Source organism: Gadus chalcogrammus, chromosome 9 (genome assembly GCF_026213295.1).
Source record: "Gadus chalcogrammus isolate NIFS_2021 chromosome 9, NIFS_Gcha_1.0, whole genome shotgun sequence".
Taxonomy (NCBI): Eukaryota; Metazoa; Chordata; class Actinopteri; order Gadiformes; family Gadidae; genus Gadus; species Gadus chalcogrammus.
The window spans coordinates 15,475,288-15,498,184 of NC_079420.1; the positions used below are offsets into that span (position 1 = coordinate 15,475,288).

General features: G+C 44.9%; 1 protein-coding gene across 1 annotated transcript in view; it reads right to left on the reverse strand.

Moving 5' to 3' along the window:
- Positions 1-573: 573 nt before the first annotated feature.
- The window catches only part of necab2 (N-terminal EF-hand calcium binding protein 2), a 61,551-nt gene continuing 39,227 nt past the window's right edge, over positions 574-22,897 (reverse strand). The window contains exons 8-13 of the mRNA XM_056598056.1: positions 16,438-16,517; positions 13,284-13,340; positions 4,825-4,937; positions 1,584-1,661; positions 905-996; positions 574-640 (exon numbers count right to left, since the gene is read on the reverse strand). Of these exons, the coding sequence (XP_056454031.1) occupies positions 612-640; positions 905-996; positions 1,584-1,661; positions 4,825-4,937; positions 13,284-13,340; positions 16,438-16,517 (449 nt within the window). The 3' untranslated portion in view covers positions 574-611. The remainder of the gene's footprint in view (positions 641-904; positions 997-1,583; positions 1,662-4,824; positions 4,938-13,283; positions 13,341-16,437; positions 16,518-22,897) is intronic.

The following is a 22,897-nucleotide window of genomic DNA, read 5'->3' on the forward strand; positions in this document are numbered from 1 at the left end:
CACGGCAACAAGCTGTTATGCCTAGCTGAATGACATCGGTTAAAGTGCTGTAATTAATTAATAACACCTTCCGAGCCGTTGGACATCAGTTAGGGACAACGCGCGGCCTCCGTTGGGGCACACCTTTGTTGAACAACACCAGTGAAATCGAGCATCTTCTATTACAATGACGGCTACATCTAATCATCGAAATCATACAAATCAAATCTGAGCCTCTATCTTCAATACAAAAAACATGATCATTGCTACATGGAAGTCTGTGTACTATTCGGTGAGCTGATATAGTAAACCAATCCAAGGCGAGGCTGCCTTGGGTGAGATTGGAAAGTATGTAAAGTCATCTCACCTTGCCCCCTTACCCTTGTTTCAGTATCCAATGCAAGTGCTGCCATTCATTTGCCCCGTGTAAACATGTAGCATACTTACAAAGACAAGGGGGTGTAGGGCTATGTGTTTTCTGGTTGGGAAGGGGCGGGAGGGACAGGAGGCGGGCGAAGGTGGTAATGCTGGGTGGGTGGGTGGGGGGGGAGGATGGGTGGGTGGCAGGAGGCGGGTCTTAAGGAGGGTAGGTCTGTCCAGGTGTGGTGGCGTGCCGTCAAACAACTCAGTCCTCATTCTCTGTTCAGACTGCACCAGGCAGCTGGGACGGACAAGACGGACGGACAGAGACGGTGAGGAAGAAGAAAGAATGAGACGGAGAACCGAAGATGGATGAAAAAAAGGCAGAGGAGTAATGGAAAGTAAGAAGAATTGGAAAAAGAAAGCGATGTTAGGATTGGTTATTGAGAGCCCATTGGAAAACACTGCAATCCCTTTTTACTGACATGCCATATTGAGACCATCCCCAGTATACATCCTTTCTAACTCAGAGTACAGTGATGTCACTGCCTGGGGATGCAGTTACCTGGCACAGCTACAGTGGACACGGCTTCAGGCTGGCATAGCGTGTCCACCTTCACATGCTGAAAGGTTTTGATAGGTGCCGACTGCAGGTGCCTGGGACCGCACACACACACACACACACACACACACACACACACACACAGACACAGACACAGACACAGACACAGACACAGACACAGACACAGACACAGACAGACACAACACACACACACACACACACACACACACACACACACACACACACACACACACACACACACACACACACACACACACACACACACACACAGAAAGAGAGCAAAGTACACTTCAAAGAGTGCAGGGAGAACAGGCCCCTTTCTGACTTAGACTTGGCCGTACTTTACTGTAAGGGTGAAATATTAATGGCACTGGGAAGTGAGCAATAGGGCAGAAACTCTGTAAAGGCAGCATCAGCGGTCCACCACTCAGCAGCATCACGACCACCTTGCTTCATTTGGTTTCAGATCAATAAACAGTTTTTGGTGATAGATGTGAAGGCAGAAGTGGAACCGGGTTCCTTTCGGGCATTTCATTAAAGGAATCATTTCTTTGTCTTTTCATCCACTCATCCAAACTGAACCACTATTGGAGTCTAGTGTATGCACACTGGCAGGACATGAAGGTTTTGTGGTTTGTTTGTGGTTTGTGCGAGCTCTCACCTCTTCCACTCCTCGTCTCCATCCCAGAACTCGTAGACGACAAAGGACAAGCCATCTGGCAACCTGACTGCAGTCACACTGCAGAAGGAGGGAATAAGTAGAGCCAGTCAGAGGAGAGAGATGGAGCGGGGAGGAGAGGGGACAGAGACAGGGCGGAGGCTGGAGGGGAGATGGATGTGTCGCGAGAGCTCCGAGACAGACCCGGGTCAAAGGAGTTTGTCTGAGATAGTGAGCGAGAGGGAGAAAAAAGGGGGAGAGGGAGAGAGAAAGAGAATGTGCATGAGAGAGAGAGAGTGACATCAAAGGAATGAGTGATGACAATATCAGCTGTGGGGGTTATAGTATGAAGGGCAGACAGTTATTGTTTGCAGGGGTGGAAGAAAATTGAGTTCACGCATGAAATCCGGGCAGGAGCTGGCAACACAGAGTGGGGAAACAGGGAGAAAGGGCTCGAATAGGGATGGATGGAGGGTCATTAGCACACAGATATGAGGAGACTTTATGGAGAATAGAATGGGGTGGGGGGGTCTAGGTAAGGAATGCATCTGAAAAAGAGTGAGATGGTGTCAGAGACAAAGGCAGTTCTTACTGAAAACGAGGACATATGAAAGGGTCAGCCAAGCTACGGCGTCGATATGAGAAAAGACAAATGGCATATTTCCGAAAGCACTTGCATCGCATCGAATGCCACCCAAAACGTGGCCTTTTGTAAACTCACATTACGGTCATATTTTCCTGACCCATAGCCCCTAAAAATGTCATGTCATAATAAGAAAACACATTGCATGGTAAACAGCTCTCTATGGTTTATGGTTTATAGTGAACATATAATAATGATTGAACTTCTATGTCAAACATACACAGCTAGGTTTACAGCTTTATGAGCCAGTAGTCAGCAGCTTGGCATCCTTAATATTGCTCATCCACTTTATAGGTATACAGTATATGTTCATAGGTATATGGTATATATGTTACACACTGTTGATTCCATGCTCACGTGTAGACGTGGCACAATGAATCTATCGAATCTCTCTCCCTCTCTCTCGCGCTCTCTCTCTATCTCACTCTCTCTCGTTGTTAAAAAAAAGAAAAGAGCCTTACTGGCTTTGAAACACCAACCTTTCCCCTGTTCTATTATTTAGAGCAGGGCTATTGTTAAGCGTAGGGCTTCTCAACCTGCTGCACGCCTTCCATAACGCCTCTTAATGCCTCAAGTCCCCAGCATATTAAAAAGGAGAATGGAGAAAACATCACTTGTAACTGATGTAATGGTCAGTGCAACCACTGCGTCATGGGAAAGAGAGACCTATATTATACACATATTTACATAAGGTCTAGTAGTCTTAATTTAGATAGTATAGTAGTTTACTGGGAACTTGGTTTGGAAACATATGATACAAATTGACTTTATACCTTGACCTTTCATCCAAAATAGTCACACATGTCTTTAATTGCTTGTTTGTGGGCAGGAATAACGTTCCATCCAGAAATGTTATTGATTGAGATAATGCAATAGTAAGTTCTTTGCAATTGCACATTGATTCCTAAAAGGATCGATAAGGGTTTCCCACATCCTTTGTGTGTGTAATCACACCCTAATATCCTGGTTTACTGAATGTGTTATTGCCGGGCAGAAGTTATTCAGGTTCACATATCTCCTAATGGAATATACAATAACATCCAGTTATAATTGGAAAAGCCTACGAGCGCGTCCTGAAGAGCATGCTGGGAGATAATGAATGCTTGAACGCTTGCTAGCCTAGCAATGCTAATGACCAGCCTAGGAAATGGTGAGGCTAGCTTGCCTGCTAGTATCTCACTTAGGATCGGAGTAACCACCCAAGTCCACATTGAATGAAGGAGTTTCCAGGCTCAGGAGGACATGAGCTTCCTGCCTCGTCCTAGAATCACAAGCTGCTGTGATTAGCTATCTAACTGCCACTTCCAGCCCCCTGTTGGCTATTTTCGCTCTCTCTTCTTACAAATCACTGCCGTTCATCTACTGCCACTCGTCTGTCAATCTCCTGATCAGCTGCCCTCCTTGATAAGGAGCACATGTCAATCCCCGCTTCAATCAACAATATCGACTCTATCACTCAGTTGATCTTTGTCTGCACTTTCCCTTGCACAGTAGACTCAGCTAGATGCAGAGAAATAAATAACAATAGGCTTAGAAGCCTATCACATTTTATAGTCAATCCATTTATGAGTCTCACCGTCAAATGAGATATGCAGACACGATTATCACTTCAATCAATCCATCCCGTTTATGATGAGGTAGGGCCCCTTGTCTTAAGCTGGACATGGGCTTTCACTCTGAATGACTACTGATACACTTGATATACGTTCTTGTTCTGGTCATACTTGTATTAACTTCTTCCTTGTCAGTGAGGGGAAAAACGGTCTGTCTAGTTACTAGACCAGATGAAATGAGACGGAGAGGTAATAAAGTCTGTCGGCACGAGGACCTTGGATTTATTAAGTAAAGTGGCAGCGGTTATACAGAGTCATAAAGCGTGAGAGATCGAATATGTCTAAGTCCCTAATCAGCGCTGATGGTTCGTCCAGAGCTTCGCCTCCGTGGAAGGTCTGCTTCAGAAGAAGATCAAGAGTCCCTGTGTGATACAGTTTTATGCTGTATCCTCCTCTCGATGAGGTGTGTGCGTTTGAGATGTGTGTGGTTCTGTGTGTTTTTGCTTGACCTTGGCTCTCAGGCCCTGGTATATGCATGTGTATCTCTTGTGTTCCTCCTAACGGGGGAGAGCTCCTCAAAGTGTCTCCTGCGTCCTCGAAGTATCTCTTGTGTCCTCGAAGTATCTCTTGTGTCCTCGAAGTATCTCTTGTGTGATAAATTAATGTGGCTCTCCCGTTCTTGAGGATGACTCGTGCATTGTCTGAGTGTCTACCATTTGCCTGGATGGGGAAATGGGGCCTTCGGCTCCGGCCTTGACCTGACTATATTATCATGTTTGTGTTATGTGTTCGTTGGGTTAGAGCAAGAGTTGACTATATTGTAATGTGTGTGATGTGATGTGCTCATCAGGCTAGGGTAGGAGTTAGCTATATTTGTAATGTACATGTAATGTACTCAGCAGGTTATTTTTCCCAACATCAGGCCACTTGGGGCGCTGGTGCCTGTCTTTGAATCTTGCAAAGGATAAGCATATGGAAGATGCTAAAGAAAATCCAATGCTAATATTTGTTCGTGCACACAGCTGAGGAAGAGGAAGGAAGGACTTACTGGAAGCAGTCTCGCTGGGCCGACACATTCTTCAGGTACTGCTTAAGAGCTTCACAAAACTCCCCCAACTTCTTCTGGGAAACCACCATCTCCTGACGCACCAGCAGCAGGGACTGGGAGAGGTCAGACAAGGAGACCATGAGACGAAGGTAGAGAGAGAGATATAGATATATTCATATATTTATAGAGAGAGAGAGAGAGAATACAACACAGTTATACATTATTATTATGCAACCGCGTGCAACGTCTACCAAAACACCAACATGATACAACAAGAGAAAGAATGAGAGCAAGAGAGGGTAAGATACAAATATAGTGTAGTGTGCAAGTTTGTGGGATGTAATGTACAACGTACGACGTGTGATAGCAAGACAGAGACTTTGCTTTTAGGTTGTTCTGTTGTGTTTCAGGTTGGATGTTTGATGGTTTCTCCGCTTTTGTTTATTTTTTCTTACAAAAAAACAAATCCCAGGCTTATATCAGTTTCACACCTCCCTCAAGTCCAGAGGCCAAAAAAAAAAAAAAAAGGGTGCCGAAAAAGGCCTCTATTGATTCCTAGGCCTCTATCCTGCCAAGTGATTGGTTATCCCCTCAGGGCTGGACCTTGGCAATCTAGAGGCTGTAGTACTTGGTAATGCCCTTTTACTGGCGCCATGCTGGGCAAGAAAAGGTATGACATCAATTACAACGCAAGCAGAAAGAACATGCCTTCCCGTAAATATGAAGCTCCAACCCATCACACAGGAGTGGGTTAGAGTTGATACAGCCGACAGCCGTCCACTCTGACCTAAATAGCAACTCTTTAGTGACCTTCTTTGGCAGATGTGATGGGAAATTCAAAGCACACTTTACTCATTTTGAGAGATGCTGCTATAATACAATAGGATCTAACGGTCTCTTCCTTCTCCTCCTCCTCACTCCCCTTCCAAGTTTCTTCATCTGCATGTCTTCTTTCTCCACCACAATCACCCCCACACACACACACACCTCCCCCCGCTCTCTCTGTCCTTATTAACAGCACTGCTCAGCGTCTCCCGATCTCCCAGCTCGGTTGTGGAATAGGAAAGTAGGTTAACTCAGTCTGGATGGAACTCTTGGCTATCTGTTCGGCTGGTGTTCTGCATCTGAAACATGGTGGAGACGTAGTCACCCAGAGTTTTGACTGTTTTAAGCTTTCTAGTAAATGAAAACATCCACATAACGGGGTTTAAAAGTATGCTGTGGTGGGGTTGATATAAAAAAAAGGTGTTATAATACACATTTAAACTATTGGCAGTACACTTGCTACAAAGCAATAATGATTGCTATGGTGCTGTCCGTTTCAGGGAATAGCAGCTGTTACCCACCAGCGACTGATGGAGCGCTTGGAGGATACAATTGTGTGTGTGGCTGAGAGAGAGAGAGAGAGAGAGAGAGAGAGAGAGAGAGAGAGAGAGAGAGAGAGAGAGAGAGAGAGAGAGAGAGAGAGAGAGAGAGAGAGAGAGAGAGAGAGAGAGAGAGAGAGAGAGAGAGAGAGACTGCCCTGGTAGTGTCTATCTATAACATTTCAGCCGTTTTAACACATGATTACTTCCCCTTTACATCACAATCATCAATGGCTGCCATGTGTTCAGCAGCACTATAGCAACATACCAGTTCTGCAGTTTGACTCTCCATCTGGTCACCACTTAACTAGGCTGTCTCTGGGAGCCGGTGTGGGAAGAGCGGGAATGGAAGAGAGAGGGAGAGAGAGAGAGAGAGAGAGAGAGAGGGAGAGTGATAGAGAGAGACAGAGCCAGAGAGCCTGGGAAATTGTGTGTGTGTGAGTGTGTGTGTGTGTGTGTGTGTGTGTGTGTGTGTGTGTGTGTGTGTGTGTGTGTGTGTGTGTGTGTGTGTGTGTGTGTGTGTGTGTGTGTGTGTGTGTGTGTGTGCGTGCGTGCGTGCGTGCGTGCGTGCGTGCGTGCGTGCGTGCGTGCGTGCGTGCGTGCGTGCGTGCGTGCGTGCGTGCGTGCGTGCGTGCGTGCGTGCGTGCGTGCGTGCGTGCGTGCGTGCGTGTGTGTGTATGTGTGTTAATGCTGACGTTAGTAAATTAAGACCAATACTGGAATACAATATGCTGGGCTGCTCTGCTTTCTTATACCTCAAAAACCACAGTACACTCACCTACACGTTGCATTATTCACACAAGCACATACAACCCCCCCACTCATGACATATAAACACACACACACACACACACACACACACACACACACACACACACACACACACACACACACACACACACACACACACACACACACACACACACACACACACACACACACACACACACACACACGCACACACACACACACACACACACGCACACACACACACACACACACCACACAATACATGCTATATGACCCAGCAGCAAGTAAGTCAATTAAATATCGCTCCATTAAAGGACTTGTCTGGTGCTGGACCCCAGGTTAATGGATGACATCTGCTATGTCAGGATGTAAATCAGCCATGATTTCTCTCCAACGCACCCCCTCTGGCGCCTTCTACAAACGGGCAGTTTGCCAGCCATTGACATCCATTCCATTCCAAACGAGTGTGTAGCAGCTCTCACAGCTGTATTTTTATTCAGTTTAAGGGAGCCCACTCAAACTGCTGTGGCTATGTCTTTTCCTCCAAAAGGTGCTCACAACCGAACAAATCCACAAGTTTGGATTCTGTGTTTACGCGCCACTGCGATGCTCAGAGTGAAGAGAGTTGCTGTGTGTCGGGCTACACACTGAACGAGCCGTTATTAATTCAGCAATTCCCCCTAATTTCACACTGCCTGACTTTTATGAAAGAGTAGCATTTGGTGGACGCGTTGGTGCGTACAAATAAGAGTTCTCTGCAGAAGAAATTGAAATCAGACGTTCGGAGTGGGATGGATTGAGGAGGCAACAGCAATTGATTAGCCGGACCAGTCAAGAAAATAATTTTTTATGCATATAGAAATGTTCCTCTGCACTTAGACCTCAGAATTATTACTGCCTAAAACCAATCCATTATCTTCCCTCTGAATTCCAACTGGGCGGCTCTTCTCTATCGCTCTTCTCCTCGATGTCCCTGAGCATGTTTAGTGGCGTGTTAACACAGAATCAAAACTTGTGGATTTGTTTGTCTGTGGGTTTTTTTTGAAGAAAACGACCTTGCCAGGGAAGATTGTATTCGCTAATTTGTGTTGGCTTAGGCAAAGATCCAGCTGTGGAAGATGCTAAACACCCGCTTGGAATTGAATGGAAGTCAATGGCCCAACTGCCCAACTTCTGAACGTGTGCGGCACACTGTGAGAGGGTTAGACTCACTTGACAAAGTGTTTAAGCCTCCTGCTATGCTCTTTAGTCCAGACCAGACGACTGCTCATACGTGCTCTGACCTGTGCTCCCTGTTCACACACAGGAAGCAGATCCAGAAAGCCTTGTCGTCATGCTGCTAGACCTGAAGACAGCGCAAAAGAACATTCTGTGTTTTATCTGATTTGATGGATCATACATGTGTTGGGGGCCGTGGTTAAATGCAGTTTTAAAACAGAAAATCGACATCTCTCATCTCAGCATGCTCCTTCTGTGTAATCTTTCATCTCTTTCTCCGGCGCTGTGTCTCGCTTTCCACGTCCTACCAAAGAGACCCTCACAGACGCCTAGGGCTCGGAGGAGGAACGGCCAGGAGCCACAGTGCATCCCAACGGCAGATCACTGCACGCTTTGGGACAGAGGGGTGGACTGGGGCTTATTACAGGGATCCCCTCTCTGTCTATGGCTCTTGCTTTCTCACTCCGAGCGTGCTTGTTCAATGAAATATGCAAAATTCCTCACCGTCAAGCACATAATGCCGTTTATGCATGCATGTGTATCCCATACAGTAAGAGCCTGTGTGTGTGTTCAGTGCACTGCAGTTATCCCACTGGCTGTGAAAATGGGTCTAGATGAAACGGGGGCAGCAGGGGGGATCGCACCAGCCTGCTTGTTACCATGGGAACTAGGAAAGACGGGCTGCCCTCGCGCATTACCTGGTACAGTTACTCCCTCTTTATTTATTTATTTATTTCTCTCTCTCTCTTTTCCTTTCTCTCGCACTCAATCAATCTCTCTCTCTCTCTCTCTCTCTCTCTCTCTCTCTCTCTCTCTCTCTCTCTCTCTCTCTCTCTCTCTCTCTCTCTCTCTCTCTCTCTCTCTCTCTCTCTCTCTCGCTCTCTCTCTCGCTCTCTCTCTCTCTCAATCACCTAGCGTCAGGCATCAAGGCTAGTTAAAGACCCCCATCATTCACAGCGAGTGCGTGCAGGTAGTGATGGACGGGCATTTTATATTTATTTTGTCAGAGCATTTGATTTTGTGATTTCGGGGTGAGAGAATTTCAAAAAAGATGACAAGAAAATGCTAAGTGCATAGAATTTGATATAGGACCTTCTTTTATAGGTAGAATAAATTATTTAGGGGGTTCGCTCTCTCTTTCAAACAATGACGAAATATGTAGTTTGATGGCGTGGTGAAGTAGCGTGGGATCATGTGAGTTGTTTTCACCACCACCAATGTTAACTTGCTAGCTTACCATAGAAGAGTAGACTACCCATACAGCTGTAACTAGCGGTATGTGGCAAATAAAATATCGTCGGGTAGCCAGTGTTATCCATGGTCAAAACAATCATACTCAAAATAACTTTATGAATGTGTTGAACATCGTTGTAACTCTATAACCTTACAAATTAGCTGATGGCTGGCATAAGCCACTTGTCATAGCAGCAAATCGTATTAAGTTAGATATTAAAATATAATATTGAAATATCATATACTGAATTACTGTTTGCCTTGTTGGGGGGGTAAAGAGGAATTGACGCCAATGACAGGAAAGCTTTCATGAAAATTGCGCCCTACAAGGCCAAAACCCGACAAAGCTCGGTCCAAACCCGACCAAAGCTGTACCTTAATAGCTTTTCTATGCCCGAGCCTGGTAACAGCCCTACATTTGTCCAAACAAATTCTCCACCATCAATTTCTTCAACACCTAACAGAAATGTAATCTCATAGGATAGGTTAGTCATTGCAAATGTTCAAGGTTCGTTATTAACCAGAACGGCTTGGAACAAATATATAATGTATTCATTATACTAAATAGAATTCGAAAAATAGTGAATAATCAACCTTGATGTATGCAAAGTGTCGGAGCGAAGAATATATTGAGCTATATTTGTCTAGCCTAGCATATGCAATGAATTGCAAACTGCCGTGAGTGTGGAAGTCATTCACATACACTACCAGAGAGATCCTTCAAATTCAAGTATGCCAATTGCAATGTTGTTTTACTTCCATAATGCTTTCGAAGACTCTTTTTGTTCCATAAAATATAAATGAAAGGACTGCACAAAGGCTTCAGAACGTCTGCATCACTGGGTCCTTTGGCAGTGGGTCCGTTGGGTTTCCCAAGCAGAGATAAAATGCCTCCATGCAGGTACGGTACCAAATTAAGCGATGTTGACACTTTATGCTTCAGCTGTTGGCACATGCAGTACCCCTAAAGCACAGCCAAGGTTTCCGTTGTGGCTACGCTACTGCCGTACCTCAAGCGTTTCTGTCAGGGACAATGGCGGCATATATGTCCTGCAATGCAATGTTAATTATGCAACGAACTGCACCAGAAATAGCTGCCCTGTTCGTTGCCTCCAAAGGCCTGTCCAGAAATAGCTCATGACGTCTAGACCCTGATTGTGCATTTTATTTAGATTCAACGGAATTAAGTGCAATCAAGTGCATATCTGAGGATTATTGAGATCTCAACCCTCATGATATTTTTCATCAGTTAATAAATAATCCAAATAGATAGTTTTTAAATGTTACCCCCGAAAATAATAATTACAGTCTCCATCACCAGCGTGTCCATTATGTGATGAACATACTGTGAATTAATTACATTTGCATATTCTCTAGGGATAATATGCTAATATAGCATTCCATATGCATGTTCTATATATTACGTTCCTCCCACCACGCGTGGAAAGAAATGCGGGGACAGCACAAAACAAACACAGAGTGAGTTTGAGTGACTATTGATCACAACATTTAATTACCCAAAAAAGCAATATGAAATGATAATCTATTCTACGATAATCTTAAGGATTATCACTTCAAATGTCATGCCGTCGGCTCCATTGACCAGAGTGTGGCGGCCGCGCTGAGACCGGCAACGCTAATCCTGTCAGGATAAGTTATGGGAATACTGCCGTCACTGAGGCACAATGCCGGGCTTCCCCTAAATCCTCCTCTGCCTCTGAACATCCGACCCCTCCTCCGTTCCCGTCTATCTGTGGTTCCCATCGCCCCCTCCCTTCTCTGAGCGTTTCATTACGGGCAGGGAGCCCTCACACCTCCAGGCTTCCAGCGGACCCTGAGCAGCCGTCCCCAGCCCGGCGCGGTCCCAGCTGCCCTCCTGCCTCTTCTGTCTTCTGCTGGCTCTTCTTTGATTTGCTCCTCCATTATTTACAGTGGGGAGCCAACAATGGCATTTTGACATGCTTATTTGAAATGCGCTCTGTCAAGCCCACCAGCTACTGTAGATAACAAGATGTGCCACGCATGCAAGGGTTCTGTTGTTTGTGTTGTACACTGCACTGTTCTCCAGCGGTACTCTGGGGTTCTATCCATTCTTATATCCTGGAGAACCAACAGATCCTCACTTCTCTTTATCTGTCAGCTGATCTCTCAACATTCATCCATGTCTCCCTCTGTTGCCTGGTAACAGGCGCTGGCATGGCCGGGTATTGGCATGCCTCGGTTCCGTTCCAATGTGCCATTATGGCTGTGGATGACACTCTGGACTTGGGACTTGTTATGTGTGTCTGTGCTATGCTCTATTAACAGTGTAATGAGAAAAAACAGAACTCATAGTGTGTGAGTCACTCTGCTGTGTGTGTGTGTGTGTGTGTGTGTGTGTGTGTGTGTGTGTGTGTGTGTGTGTGTGTGTGCGTGCGTGCGTGCGTGCGTGCGTGCGTGCGTGCGTGCGTGCGTGCGTGCGTGCGTGCGTGCGTGCGTGCGTGCGTGCGTGCGTGCGTGCGTGCGTGCGTGCGTGTGTGTGTGTTTGGGTGTGTGTGTGTGCGTGTGTGTGTGTATGTGTGACGCGCGTGTGTGTTCACAGAGGAACTGCTGTCAGTGCCTATCAAAGCGTTGCAGCATGTGGAGGTGATCACACTATGTCCACTGGAGCTGTGCCTTGGAAATACTACCATATTTGTGTGTCTGTGTGTGTGTGTGTGCATGTGCGTGTGTGTGTGTGTGTGTGTGTGTGTGTGTGTGTGTGTGTGTGTGTGTGTGTGTGTGTGTGTGTGTGTGTGTGTGTGTGTGTGTGTGTGTGTCTCTGACATAGGGGCTGAATCAGATGGGGGGGGGGTGGGCATTAATTAAGTTCTGATCCCTTCCTTCCAGGGAGATGAAGTGGGAAAGGTTAGGGATAGGGTCTGGGGTAGAGGGATTGGGGAGAGCAAGGTTAAGAGGACTGCCACCTGTTTGAGGGAAATCAAGATTGCAACCATGGAATGAAGAGAGCGCGACAGAGGACGGGTCGTACGAGGGGGTTCAATCACACGGCCTCCCCTCCGAGGTGGAGGGGTTAAGGGGGCTCATAGAATTGACAATTTCCTTTCTCAATTAATAACTGGATTTTTTTTCCCCCTGGGCTTCGACAGATGCAATCTCCTGTTTTTTTGCTCAGAGGATGTGCATTTGTGACCTCTGCTCAGTTCCACAATGCAGCCACAAGGTCGTAGTTCTTGTGCAAAAAGCCCAACATTAACACAATGCTGACATGCTGTTCTCTAGCGTCGTTAATTCTGTTCTCTCCCACTTGATTACAGCATGCAGTAAAGTGTATCAAGGGCTATGGCCCATATCTATATAATTAAGTTAATATTTTTTGGTGTTGTTTTGCCTCCAGGGTGTTTCTGCCTTTGCACGCCCCCACAGCTCTGCTTTCTCCACGATTTTAACGTCCTGCACTGAGAAAACGAGCTCATCTGCACTATAGCTGTATAGCTATAGTGTCTAGTGTATAGCTGCTCCCATTCCACATCCCTACTTTTGCACCTACAAACCCTCCCGCCTGTTTCATGTGAGTCGATTTTTTAAAAAATACAAAAATGAAAGAGCAGAGCTGGTGTGTTTGCTTATTCGTTTGAATTAGCAGAGACACCGTGAGCCTCCGTCATGGCTCCATCTACTGCGTCCCTTTGAATAAGGACTGATTTTAGAAGAAGGCATTCAGCATTGAGACACTGGTGGTGTCGTCCCCAACACAGTGACCTGGTCCACCTTTCTGTTTGATGAGTTAGAAGTAAGATGTTCTTCTTCTTCCTTCTTTATGTGTTATTTCGGAGCAGCTATTAGCAGCAGGGTTTCCCAGAGCAGAGGCCGCTGCTGAGGAACAAATGCTTCTGATTGAGTTGGTGTACTCACTGCGCTGGCGGTGCCGTCCGTGTCTGTAAGCCGCTGGTGCAGATCAAACCAGACCGTCTGCGACACCGAGAAGAAGCACACGACAGAACACAACCACAGCTGCATGTCAGGAGAGCAGAACACAAACCAGCCGTAAGCAGAAAGGGAAACCGGAAGCCAGAATCACTCAATTGCTATAACAACGTGCAAGAAACAAGAAACTGCTTGACAGCTAGACCGCAGACACAGAGGAGACCGCAGACACAGAGGAGGCTTTGCTCGTCTCATCCAAAACAGTGGGTGGAAGATGTAGGAGAATTACGTATTTTGCGTTCTTTGGACTGTATCAAAAACCAGCCAGCTACTGTATGTAGATGACAAGACATGGGTCGGCTCAGCTCAGTAGGAAAAGCTGGTTGACTTGTAAGCAGAAGGCTGCTAGTTCAATACCTGGCTCCTCCTAGCTGAGTGTCCAGGTGTCCCTGAGCAAGACGCCTCACCCTAACTGCTCCTGACGAGCTGGTTGTCGTCTTGGATGGTTTACTCCACCGTCGGTGTGTGTGTGTGTGTGTGTGTGTGTGTGTGTGTGTGTGTGTGTGTGTGTGTGTGTGTGTGTGTGTGTGTGTGTGTGTGTGTGTGTGTGTGTGTGTGTGTGTGTGTGTGTGTACGTAAGTCACTTTGGTTGAAAGCGTGTGCTTAATGCCGTAAATTTAAAATGTAAAGTAAACTTGCAATGCATTGAAATGAATTATACTCGGCTGTTGGTGTCACGGTCTGTTTTCTAGCTCCCTGTCTTCTGTCTCCCTCAATTGAAGGACAGACTGACATCCTGTCAGCCTGTCGAGCTGGTTGTTTCTGCTACGGTGAATGAGTAGTTCAATGTATTAGGGAGGTGCCCTTTATCTAGCCTCCTCTCCCTGTGTTGTACAATCCCCTAAGCCTCTTGTTTGAGTGTATATATTTACTCATGAACAGCCCCTCACAAACACACACATCCAGCCATGTACTCTCATGTATCCTTCATGAGGCTAAAGCCGCAGTATTTCTATTTAGGGGACTGCCATATTACAGCGCATTATGTGTGACAGGCTTAAAGCAAAAGATGATTTGTGTGATTGTTTTCTGTGTCGTGTAAACACACTCCAAACTCCACAGTGATGACGTAGCCCAACACAGCTCACACGCATTTGGAGTCTGTTAAGTACGTTTTACAAAACAGGACATGAACTCACAGAGATATGAAGACAAGTCAATGCAGAAAAGGGAAACGTTTAAAGCAGATAATAGACGATTTGCATGTTGAATATATCACATGCATCCAACGATTTATAGACCAATAAGCCATTCCATGAAATACATATATATATATATATATATATATATATATATATATGTATATATGTATAACCGGGAGACTGCTATCTTGTTGTCTTTTGTTCTTCTAAATACCTCTTATGGTTTGTTATATGGACTTTTTTTGCATGATGACCCTTCCCAAAAGTGCCATCCAGAAGACCACATTACGGCTTATTATAAGTTTATTAATTTAGTTAGTATCAGAGTGAAAATCATCTGAATAACTTGTGTATCAATACAAAAAACTTTTAGAGACAGTGTGACCTGGTAAACACATTCACACTTCCACCTGGCAGGACTTCAAACACGTTGTTCCCAGTGGAACCGGTTTAGGAGAGCCCAACTACAGGCTGGGTTTTCTTTAATGGACACACTGGAACCCACCTGGGCTTTAAGGACATTGAAATATTCAACGCATACATTAACATATAGGATGAGGCCTTGATTGTATTTTTACTATTCATTCTCTTTGAGTATTTTTTTTTCATAAAATATGTATTTTCGTCATCTAGAAAACACACATACACAAACACACAAGCAAACACTATTGAAGCTAGCAAGTCCTGCTCGTGGCAGCACTACATTTCAAATGTGCTAATTATTCAAATCGAGACTGAGAGCTGGAGAGGGATGAAGAAAACAGGTTGAGAGATTGGGCGATAGAAGATTGAGAGCAGAGAAGGAGAGAGAGAGAGAGAGAGAGAGAGAGAGAGAGAGAGAGAGAGAGAGAGAGAGAGAGAGAGAGAGAGAGAGAGGGAAGAGAGAAAGAGGAGAAGGAATAGAGCAGGAAGTTTTGGGGAAACAGATGGCGATGGAATGAAAGCGCAGAACTGGGAGGAGGAAGAATAATATAACAAAGTGAGCGGCGCCAGTGTCAGACGTCAGGCCTCTAATTGCTTCCACGGCTCTCCCTTCCAACTCTCCTTCAATCGCTATCCCTCCCCCCTCTATCCCTCTCCCCTCTTTCTCTCCCTCCCTCTCTCTCGCCTCTCACTCCCCACCCCCCTTCCCTCCCTCTCTCTCTCCCTCTCTCTCCTCTCACTCTCCATCTCACTTTCCCTCTCCCTCCCTCTCTCTCTCTCTCTCTCTCTCCTCTCACTCTCTATCTCCCTTTCCCTCTCCCTCCCTCCCTATCTCCATTTTCTCTCTCTCCAACTCCCTTTCCCTCTCACTCTCCAACTCCCTTTCCCTCTCTCCCCCTCTCTCCCCTTCTCTCTCTCCTCTCACTCTCCATCTCCATCCCTATCTCTATTCTCTCACGGTCTCCCAAAATAATGACCTCATCCTACTGCCTACCGCCCTCACCCCTACCCCCACTCACCTCCACCCCCCTCACCTCTACCCCCCCCTCACCTCCACCCCCCCCCCCCCCCCCCCCGCCTCTACCCCCCCCTCCCCTCCACCCCCCTAGATGGCTCCCCCCTCCCCTTTCTACAACCTGTCCCTTTAACCTTTTATCCCATAGCTCTAACCCACAGTTATGTATATGAATGTGCATTTGTATATGTGTGTGTGAGTGTGTTGTGTATGTGTTTGAGTGTTTGGGTCTATGTTTGTTTGTCGGTGTGTGTGTGTGTATGTGTCCGTGTGTCTGTGTTTTTGTATGTGTCTGTGTATGTGTGTGTGTGTGTGTGTGTGTGTGTGTGTGTGTGTGTGTGTGTGTGTGTGTGTGTGTGTGTGTGTGTGTGTGTGTGTGTGTGTGTGTGTGTGTGTGTGTGTGTGCGTGTGTGCGTGCGTGCGTGCGTGCGTGTGTTGGTGTGATTATTGGTGTGTGTTTTTGCATGTGTGTGTGTGTGTGTGTGTTTGCGCGTTTGTGTACCTTGTTCTCCATGCGTCCGATTAACTCTGCTAGGCGGTTGATCTGTTGTTCCAGACCCTCTTTCCTGACCTCCACGGCACCTGATACAGACACACACGTACACACACACACACACACACACACACACACACACACACACACACACACACACACACACACACACATAAACAAAGAACAAATTATGAAATGTTTGGTTTGGTTTGCTTAAGCCCCTGTTTTGTGATAGCGACACCTAATGAAGCCATTTGTTTTAACAAGTATTCAGAAATACGTTCTCTATAATAATTAAAAACTTTTGTAAGTTTGCATATTCTCTTGCTCATTCTCTCTCTGTTTGTATGCTAGAAGTCTCTCTTCAATAATTAATGTTAAAGAGACGCATTGAACAGTGGCTGATAAATAGGCCCTACTATGTGTTAAGGCGAGGTGTTGCCATGTTCATAGACTGCAGGAGGAGATTGGTGAACACAAAGCCAACGCTCTAAAGGCACACTGTCCATGGCTCCAACTCAAACAACAAATGAGACTTCCAGTGGTTTATATATTTTGTATGTCTGAATGGAAATGAAGTGGAAAGAGCTGTTTTCTTTTGTATAGTATGTATGCATACGTCATGGGTCCTATTAAACCACATCTCACATTAACTTCTTGGTGGTTGTTTGGTCACCAAAAGCTCTTACAGCCTTATTGGGCTACAGAGCTTTGGGGAAAGTATGTCATGTTTGTAACCAGTGGAGCAAGGAGTAGCAGATCATTCATGATTGGGGTAGGTCCCTCATAGAGCAGCTCCACTCACAAGGTTCTATTGGTATTATCATGGCATATTGTTATATTTTAAAGGTTTATATAATTCAGTTTTTTCTCAGCTAAATAGGTACAAAAAATATATATGCATCATCATGTGTGAATGAAATATATGTAAATGTCAGGCCTTTCAACCAGAGCTCGTTTCACTTCCTCTGCCCCACCAACGATTCACCAAGTATAGGAATAATGGAATAATACAGAATGAGATTGAGGACAAGAATACAATGAATGAGTACAGTGCCAAAGGTCTAATGCCTGGCCATTGCTACATCCTGTCTAGTCTCCCACTGTGTGTGTTTGTGTGTCTGTTTATGTGTGTGTGTGTGTGTGTGTGTGTGTGTGTGTGTGTGTGTGTGTGTGTGTGTGTGTGTGTGTGTGTGTGTGTGTGTGTGTGTGTGTGTGTGTGTGTGTGTGTGTGTTTGTGCGTGTGCGTGCGTGTGCGTGCCTGTATGCTTGTGTGTGTGTGCGTGCGTACGTCCGTGCATGTGTGTGTGTCTGTGTGTGTGTGTGTCAAATGCGGCTATCCCTTCGTTAATTCTCCTTGTTTCTATTACTTTGAGTCTGCACTCTGTTTCTCAACTGCCACACTCTCTCCCCACTCCTCACCCCCTCCTCCCTCCCCCTCCCCCAACTCAGGGATAATTAGAGCTCACTGTAGGCTGTTCATTAAAAGATCTAAGTGCTGGCCAATTAGAAGACAGCTCTGCACACACACCCGTGCTTGTACATATACACGCATGCACAAGCATGCACGCACACACACACACACAGACACGCACACACACACACACACACACACACACACACACACACACACACACACACACACACACACACACACACACACACACACACACACACACACACACACACACACACACACACACACACACAGAGGCTCACACACGTACAGACACACGCACTTAGCGCGACCATGCCTTTCAAAATTGTACCGTTCTCCTTCTGCATACCGAGAATTGTTTTGCTTGAGGGAGAAAACATTTGAAGCAAACCAGACGCATGTTGGCGTCTGTAAATAAGGGAGGCAGAATGGAGGTTCTTAAATCAACAGACAGGGTTCTGTTAGCTATCCTTCATGGATGATATTAGATGTACCTGTATGTGTGTAGCTGCCGCCGCCCACAAACATTCACTAGTGCACACACACAAGCGTGGGAAAGCACGCACACAGTGATACACATACAATCACAAAATGGAGCCCTAATACTGTGTGTTTGAGGATTGACGAGCATTGTGTGTGGATGGAAGCTGACGCTAAATGACAGCTCATTTAGGAGGAGGCTCTGTGTGAAGCGACAGACTGCAGATTGAGAGAGGGGTGGGGTTCACAGGGGGTTTCATCAGCGACAACAACAAGAATTCAGCATCCTAGCTTTGAACACAAGGCGTGGGGGGCTATTTTTAGCCCTGAGATCCGTCTCTCTTTTTACCCTCTTGCTGCTCCGACTCCTCTCATCTAACTCACCTCTCCTCTCCGACTGCTCTCCCGCCCTTCCCTCCCTTCTCCCCTCATCATTTTCCTCTCTGCTCTATAGCTTTCTTTCATAGGTTTCTTCCATTCTGTTCCGTTTATCACGAATATATCTGTTTTATTGTGTGTGTGTCTGTATATAAGTATATATACAGTATATATAAGCATGTTGTGTCTGGGGTGTGTGTGTTTGTGTGTGTGTTTTAGTGTGTGTGTGTGTGTGTGTGTGTGTGTGTGTGTGTGTGTGTGTGTGTGTGTGTGTGTGTGTGTGTGTGTGTGTGTGTGTGTGTGTGTGTGTGTGTGTGTGTGTAATAGGGATTTGGCAGAGGTAGAGACGGATGGATTATAGAAAAAATATGAACAAATGACTCAAGGGTCTAGAACTGAATAATGCAGGAGAGTAAGTTTAGCACACACTGGGAGAGGGAGAGAGAGAGAGAGAGAGAGAGAGAGAGAGTGAGAGAGAGAGACAAAGAGAGAGAAAAAGAGAAAGAGAGTAAGAGAGAAAGGTAGTGTCAGAGAGAGTTACATAAGAAAAGTAATGTATAAGTTTAGTGCCAGAGAGCAGTACAGAGAGAGAGAGAGAGAGAGAGAGAGAGAGAGAGAGAGAGAGAGAGAGAGAGAGAGAGATTGGGCACCCTCTGGTAGTGCACCATAAATCTTTTCATGTATCTGAGGGTGAAAGCTATCAGAGGTAAGGTGGCAGGATTCAGTGCTGCAGCAGCGCTCTGTCGTGCCATCTGAGTGACAGCTAGGCAGAGAGCTGAGGCCCCCCTTTGAAAATATAACAAACAAGCTAAATTTACATAGAGGAAGTAAAAGCCCCAAGGCGCCTCTTGTCTCTCCCACAGCCTAGTGGCTCTCGTTAGCAGCTCTGCCTGCTACAGCTCTGTGGTGAGGTAAGCCTGGGGAGATGGGTGCAGCCGGCTAGGTGGTGTATAGAAGGATGCGCTCATAGAGCTGGTCCTGCAGCTACGTCAACACACATACATACACACACACACACACACACACACACACACACACACACACACACACACACACACACACACACACACACACACACACACACACACACACACACACACACACACACACACACAGGCCCCTGATCAGCCAGGGCCCATGTTTGATCGTGGTTTCGAGAACACTGCATATTTACATTTATATTGCACCTCATATTTATACCGCTGTCCATACTCTATATGATGATGATGATGATGATGTTTACTTTTGTGTCATGCCACACAAGTGGCCCATCCAGCAAAGGATGACAAGACACCGTTATAACTACTCAAAGAGTATAGTACATACACAATCAGAATACACTATACAATACAATACATACATTTAATATAAATTGGCATATTCCTCATACCCACGCCTTTCCAATAAAGTCAGCAATCACAAATGTCCTATATTTGAATAGCCAGGCTAAGACTGTGTCACGCATATAATGAACTTATTTTACATCGACTTTCTTGAATAGCCTTAGTCACAAATCATGATAAAACAAACAATACAAAATAAAATGAATTTCATTTTCAATTTCATTGAGCTCACAAAAGTCTATTATCCTCGCTGGTGCCCAACTGAATGTGTAGAGGGAGAATTGCTGACCTAATCTGGGCACATAGAGACCTCTTTCTCTTTGACAATTTGTAAAGAATATAGTTTTCTGTACCAAGCACATGTTTTATTTGACAAAATGTACAAAATGTATTTTTTTATTTTTTTATTTTTTTACTACCTCAATGTGATGTTTTTGCACTGAACAAGGACTGCACTTAATTTCGTTGTACTTTACGTTACAATGACAATAAAGATATTCTAAAGCTTAGGCATACTCCTCACTTCAGAAAACCAACTCTCTTTTTAAAGGAACCAGTTCTTTACCTATTGTAAGATCCATTTCAACCTTGTCTGTAAGAACAACCTCACAACCCAGTCCCACATATAGATCATGCACCTCACTTGCCCATGATCCAATTATATGCATGTCACATTCAAACACCTTTTTGGCCACCCTATTGTCGTCCATCCTCAAGAGCCTGTTCCACACACTCATCATACAGACACTCCAGCGCTGTCTACAGGCGTCCTACCCCATGTCTCCAGTCGGAGATGCTATCAGTGCGAATTTATGAACGCCCATAAAATATTAGATGGCCTTGTTTCAGATTTTCTATATATCTCACCTATAGTGTATTTGTATTCATACTACTGTCCATACTGAACATGTATCACCTATAGTGTATTTACACTTCTGTCCATAGTGAATATATCTCACCTATAGTGTGTGTATATTTATACCCCTGTCTATACTGTATATATATCCCCTATAGTGTATTTATATTCATACTACTGTCCATACTGAATATATATCCTCTATCGTGTATTTATAATACTGTATAACTCTTACTGATTACAATTGACCTTGCTATATTCAGTCATGATTGCATGAGGATATTGTCTGAATCACTCTGTATAATTGTTACAATAGCAACTGTTTCCAGGGTAACTGCCTGATGTTATCTGGCTGCCTGACGCCCCGGGTATATGAAGAGAGCTTCCCCCTGCTACACAGTGACACAGCCCTACACAGCGGAGCGCTTGGAGAACATCCATTACTGCATCTGCATTGCAGACCCTTGTCCCCAGATCCAAGATGGCTGCCGGGCCGCAGGTTAGCTGCGTCCTGTGAACTGTGACATGGAGCAGTCTCACTAGGGCGCTCCTGGGGCTCCAGAATGGCTGAAGTAAGAAACTCCAACAATTGGGCAAAGCGCATAAAGAAACCAAGAGACAGTTTTGTAGGAAGACTTTCTCTATTTCAAAATACATCAAGAAATAAAATGTATCTCATTTAAATATGTTTATTTCCCTTGTGTAAGATATGTGTGATTCTGCATGTTTGGCGCCATTTATTACAAAGGACAGATATTGTTCACATGTTCCGAGTCCTTCACGTATGTCATGGTCTATCTATGCCACATATTAGGGCGAAGGAGCACATGTCATAAATCCTTTACATATGTCAGGGTCTATCTGTGTCACACATTAGGGAGAAGGACAACGTTATAAATCATGTCATGTCGTGCTGTCAGAGAGCACCAGTAGTGAACCATGCTTTGTCGAAGATGGAGCAAATGGCTTTGTAGCCGAACCGCAGATCACTGCCTACAGTAGAAACTCAATATCAGTGAGAATTGTATTGTGTTTAAGAGAGTGACACATGATTACCTCAGAAAAAAGGATTGATTGTATTTGTTTATATTGTAGAAACTAAATATCATTGAGAGTTGTATTGTGTTTAAGAGAGTGACACATGATTACCTCAGAAAAAAAGATTGATTGTATTTGTTTATTTTCTAGAATCTAAATATCATTGAGAGTTGTATTGTGTTTAAGAGGGTGACACATGATTACCACAGAAAAATATGGATTGATTTGATTTGATTGTATTGGAGGAACTCAATATCATTGAGAATTGTACTGCATCTAAGAGGGTGACACATTATTACCTCAGAAAAAATAATTTATTATATTTGATTGCATTGTAGAAACTAAATATCAGTGAAAATTGAAGTTTATTTAAAAGGGTGACACGTGATTACCTCAGAAAAAGATGGATCAATTGTATTTGATTGTATTGCTAACCAAATCTAGTACACTCATAGGTAAGCAATTCGCTAAGGTATTGCAAAACATGCCATTCACTATCCAACACCAGCATTGTGTTGTTGTATAAATGCATGGTACAGCAAACCACTGGGCTGAGAGTCTCTGCTGCTGCATTACATCACTGCTGAGAGGCTTCCACCACATGTCTCTATTATAAGGCTGTAAATCGATCGGCTCATTCTCCCCTCCACCAATCACTCCCTTTATCAATAATGTCTCTGACAACAGCTCAATGACCCGCGGTTCACTACGGACACCAGGCTGCAGGTCCACAGACACGTAGGATTCTAGTATGTCCTCTTCCACTGAATACAATAGCCATAAATGGATCTGAACAAATAGTCTTAGTCTCATTACTCATATTGGTTCAAGATGTCATATTTTATAAAATTGATTCAATTGGTATAAAAATATCCTTTTTGACATATTTTGGTGTCGGTTTCTCACCACTTTATGTAGCAACTGTATGAATCATAT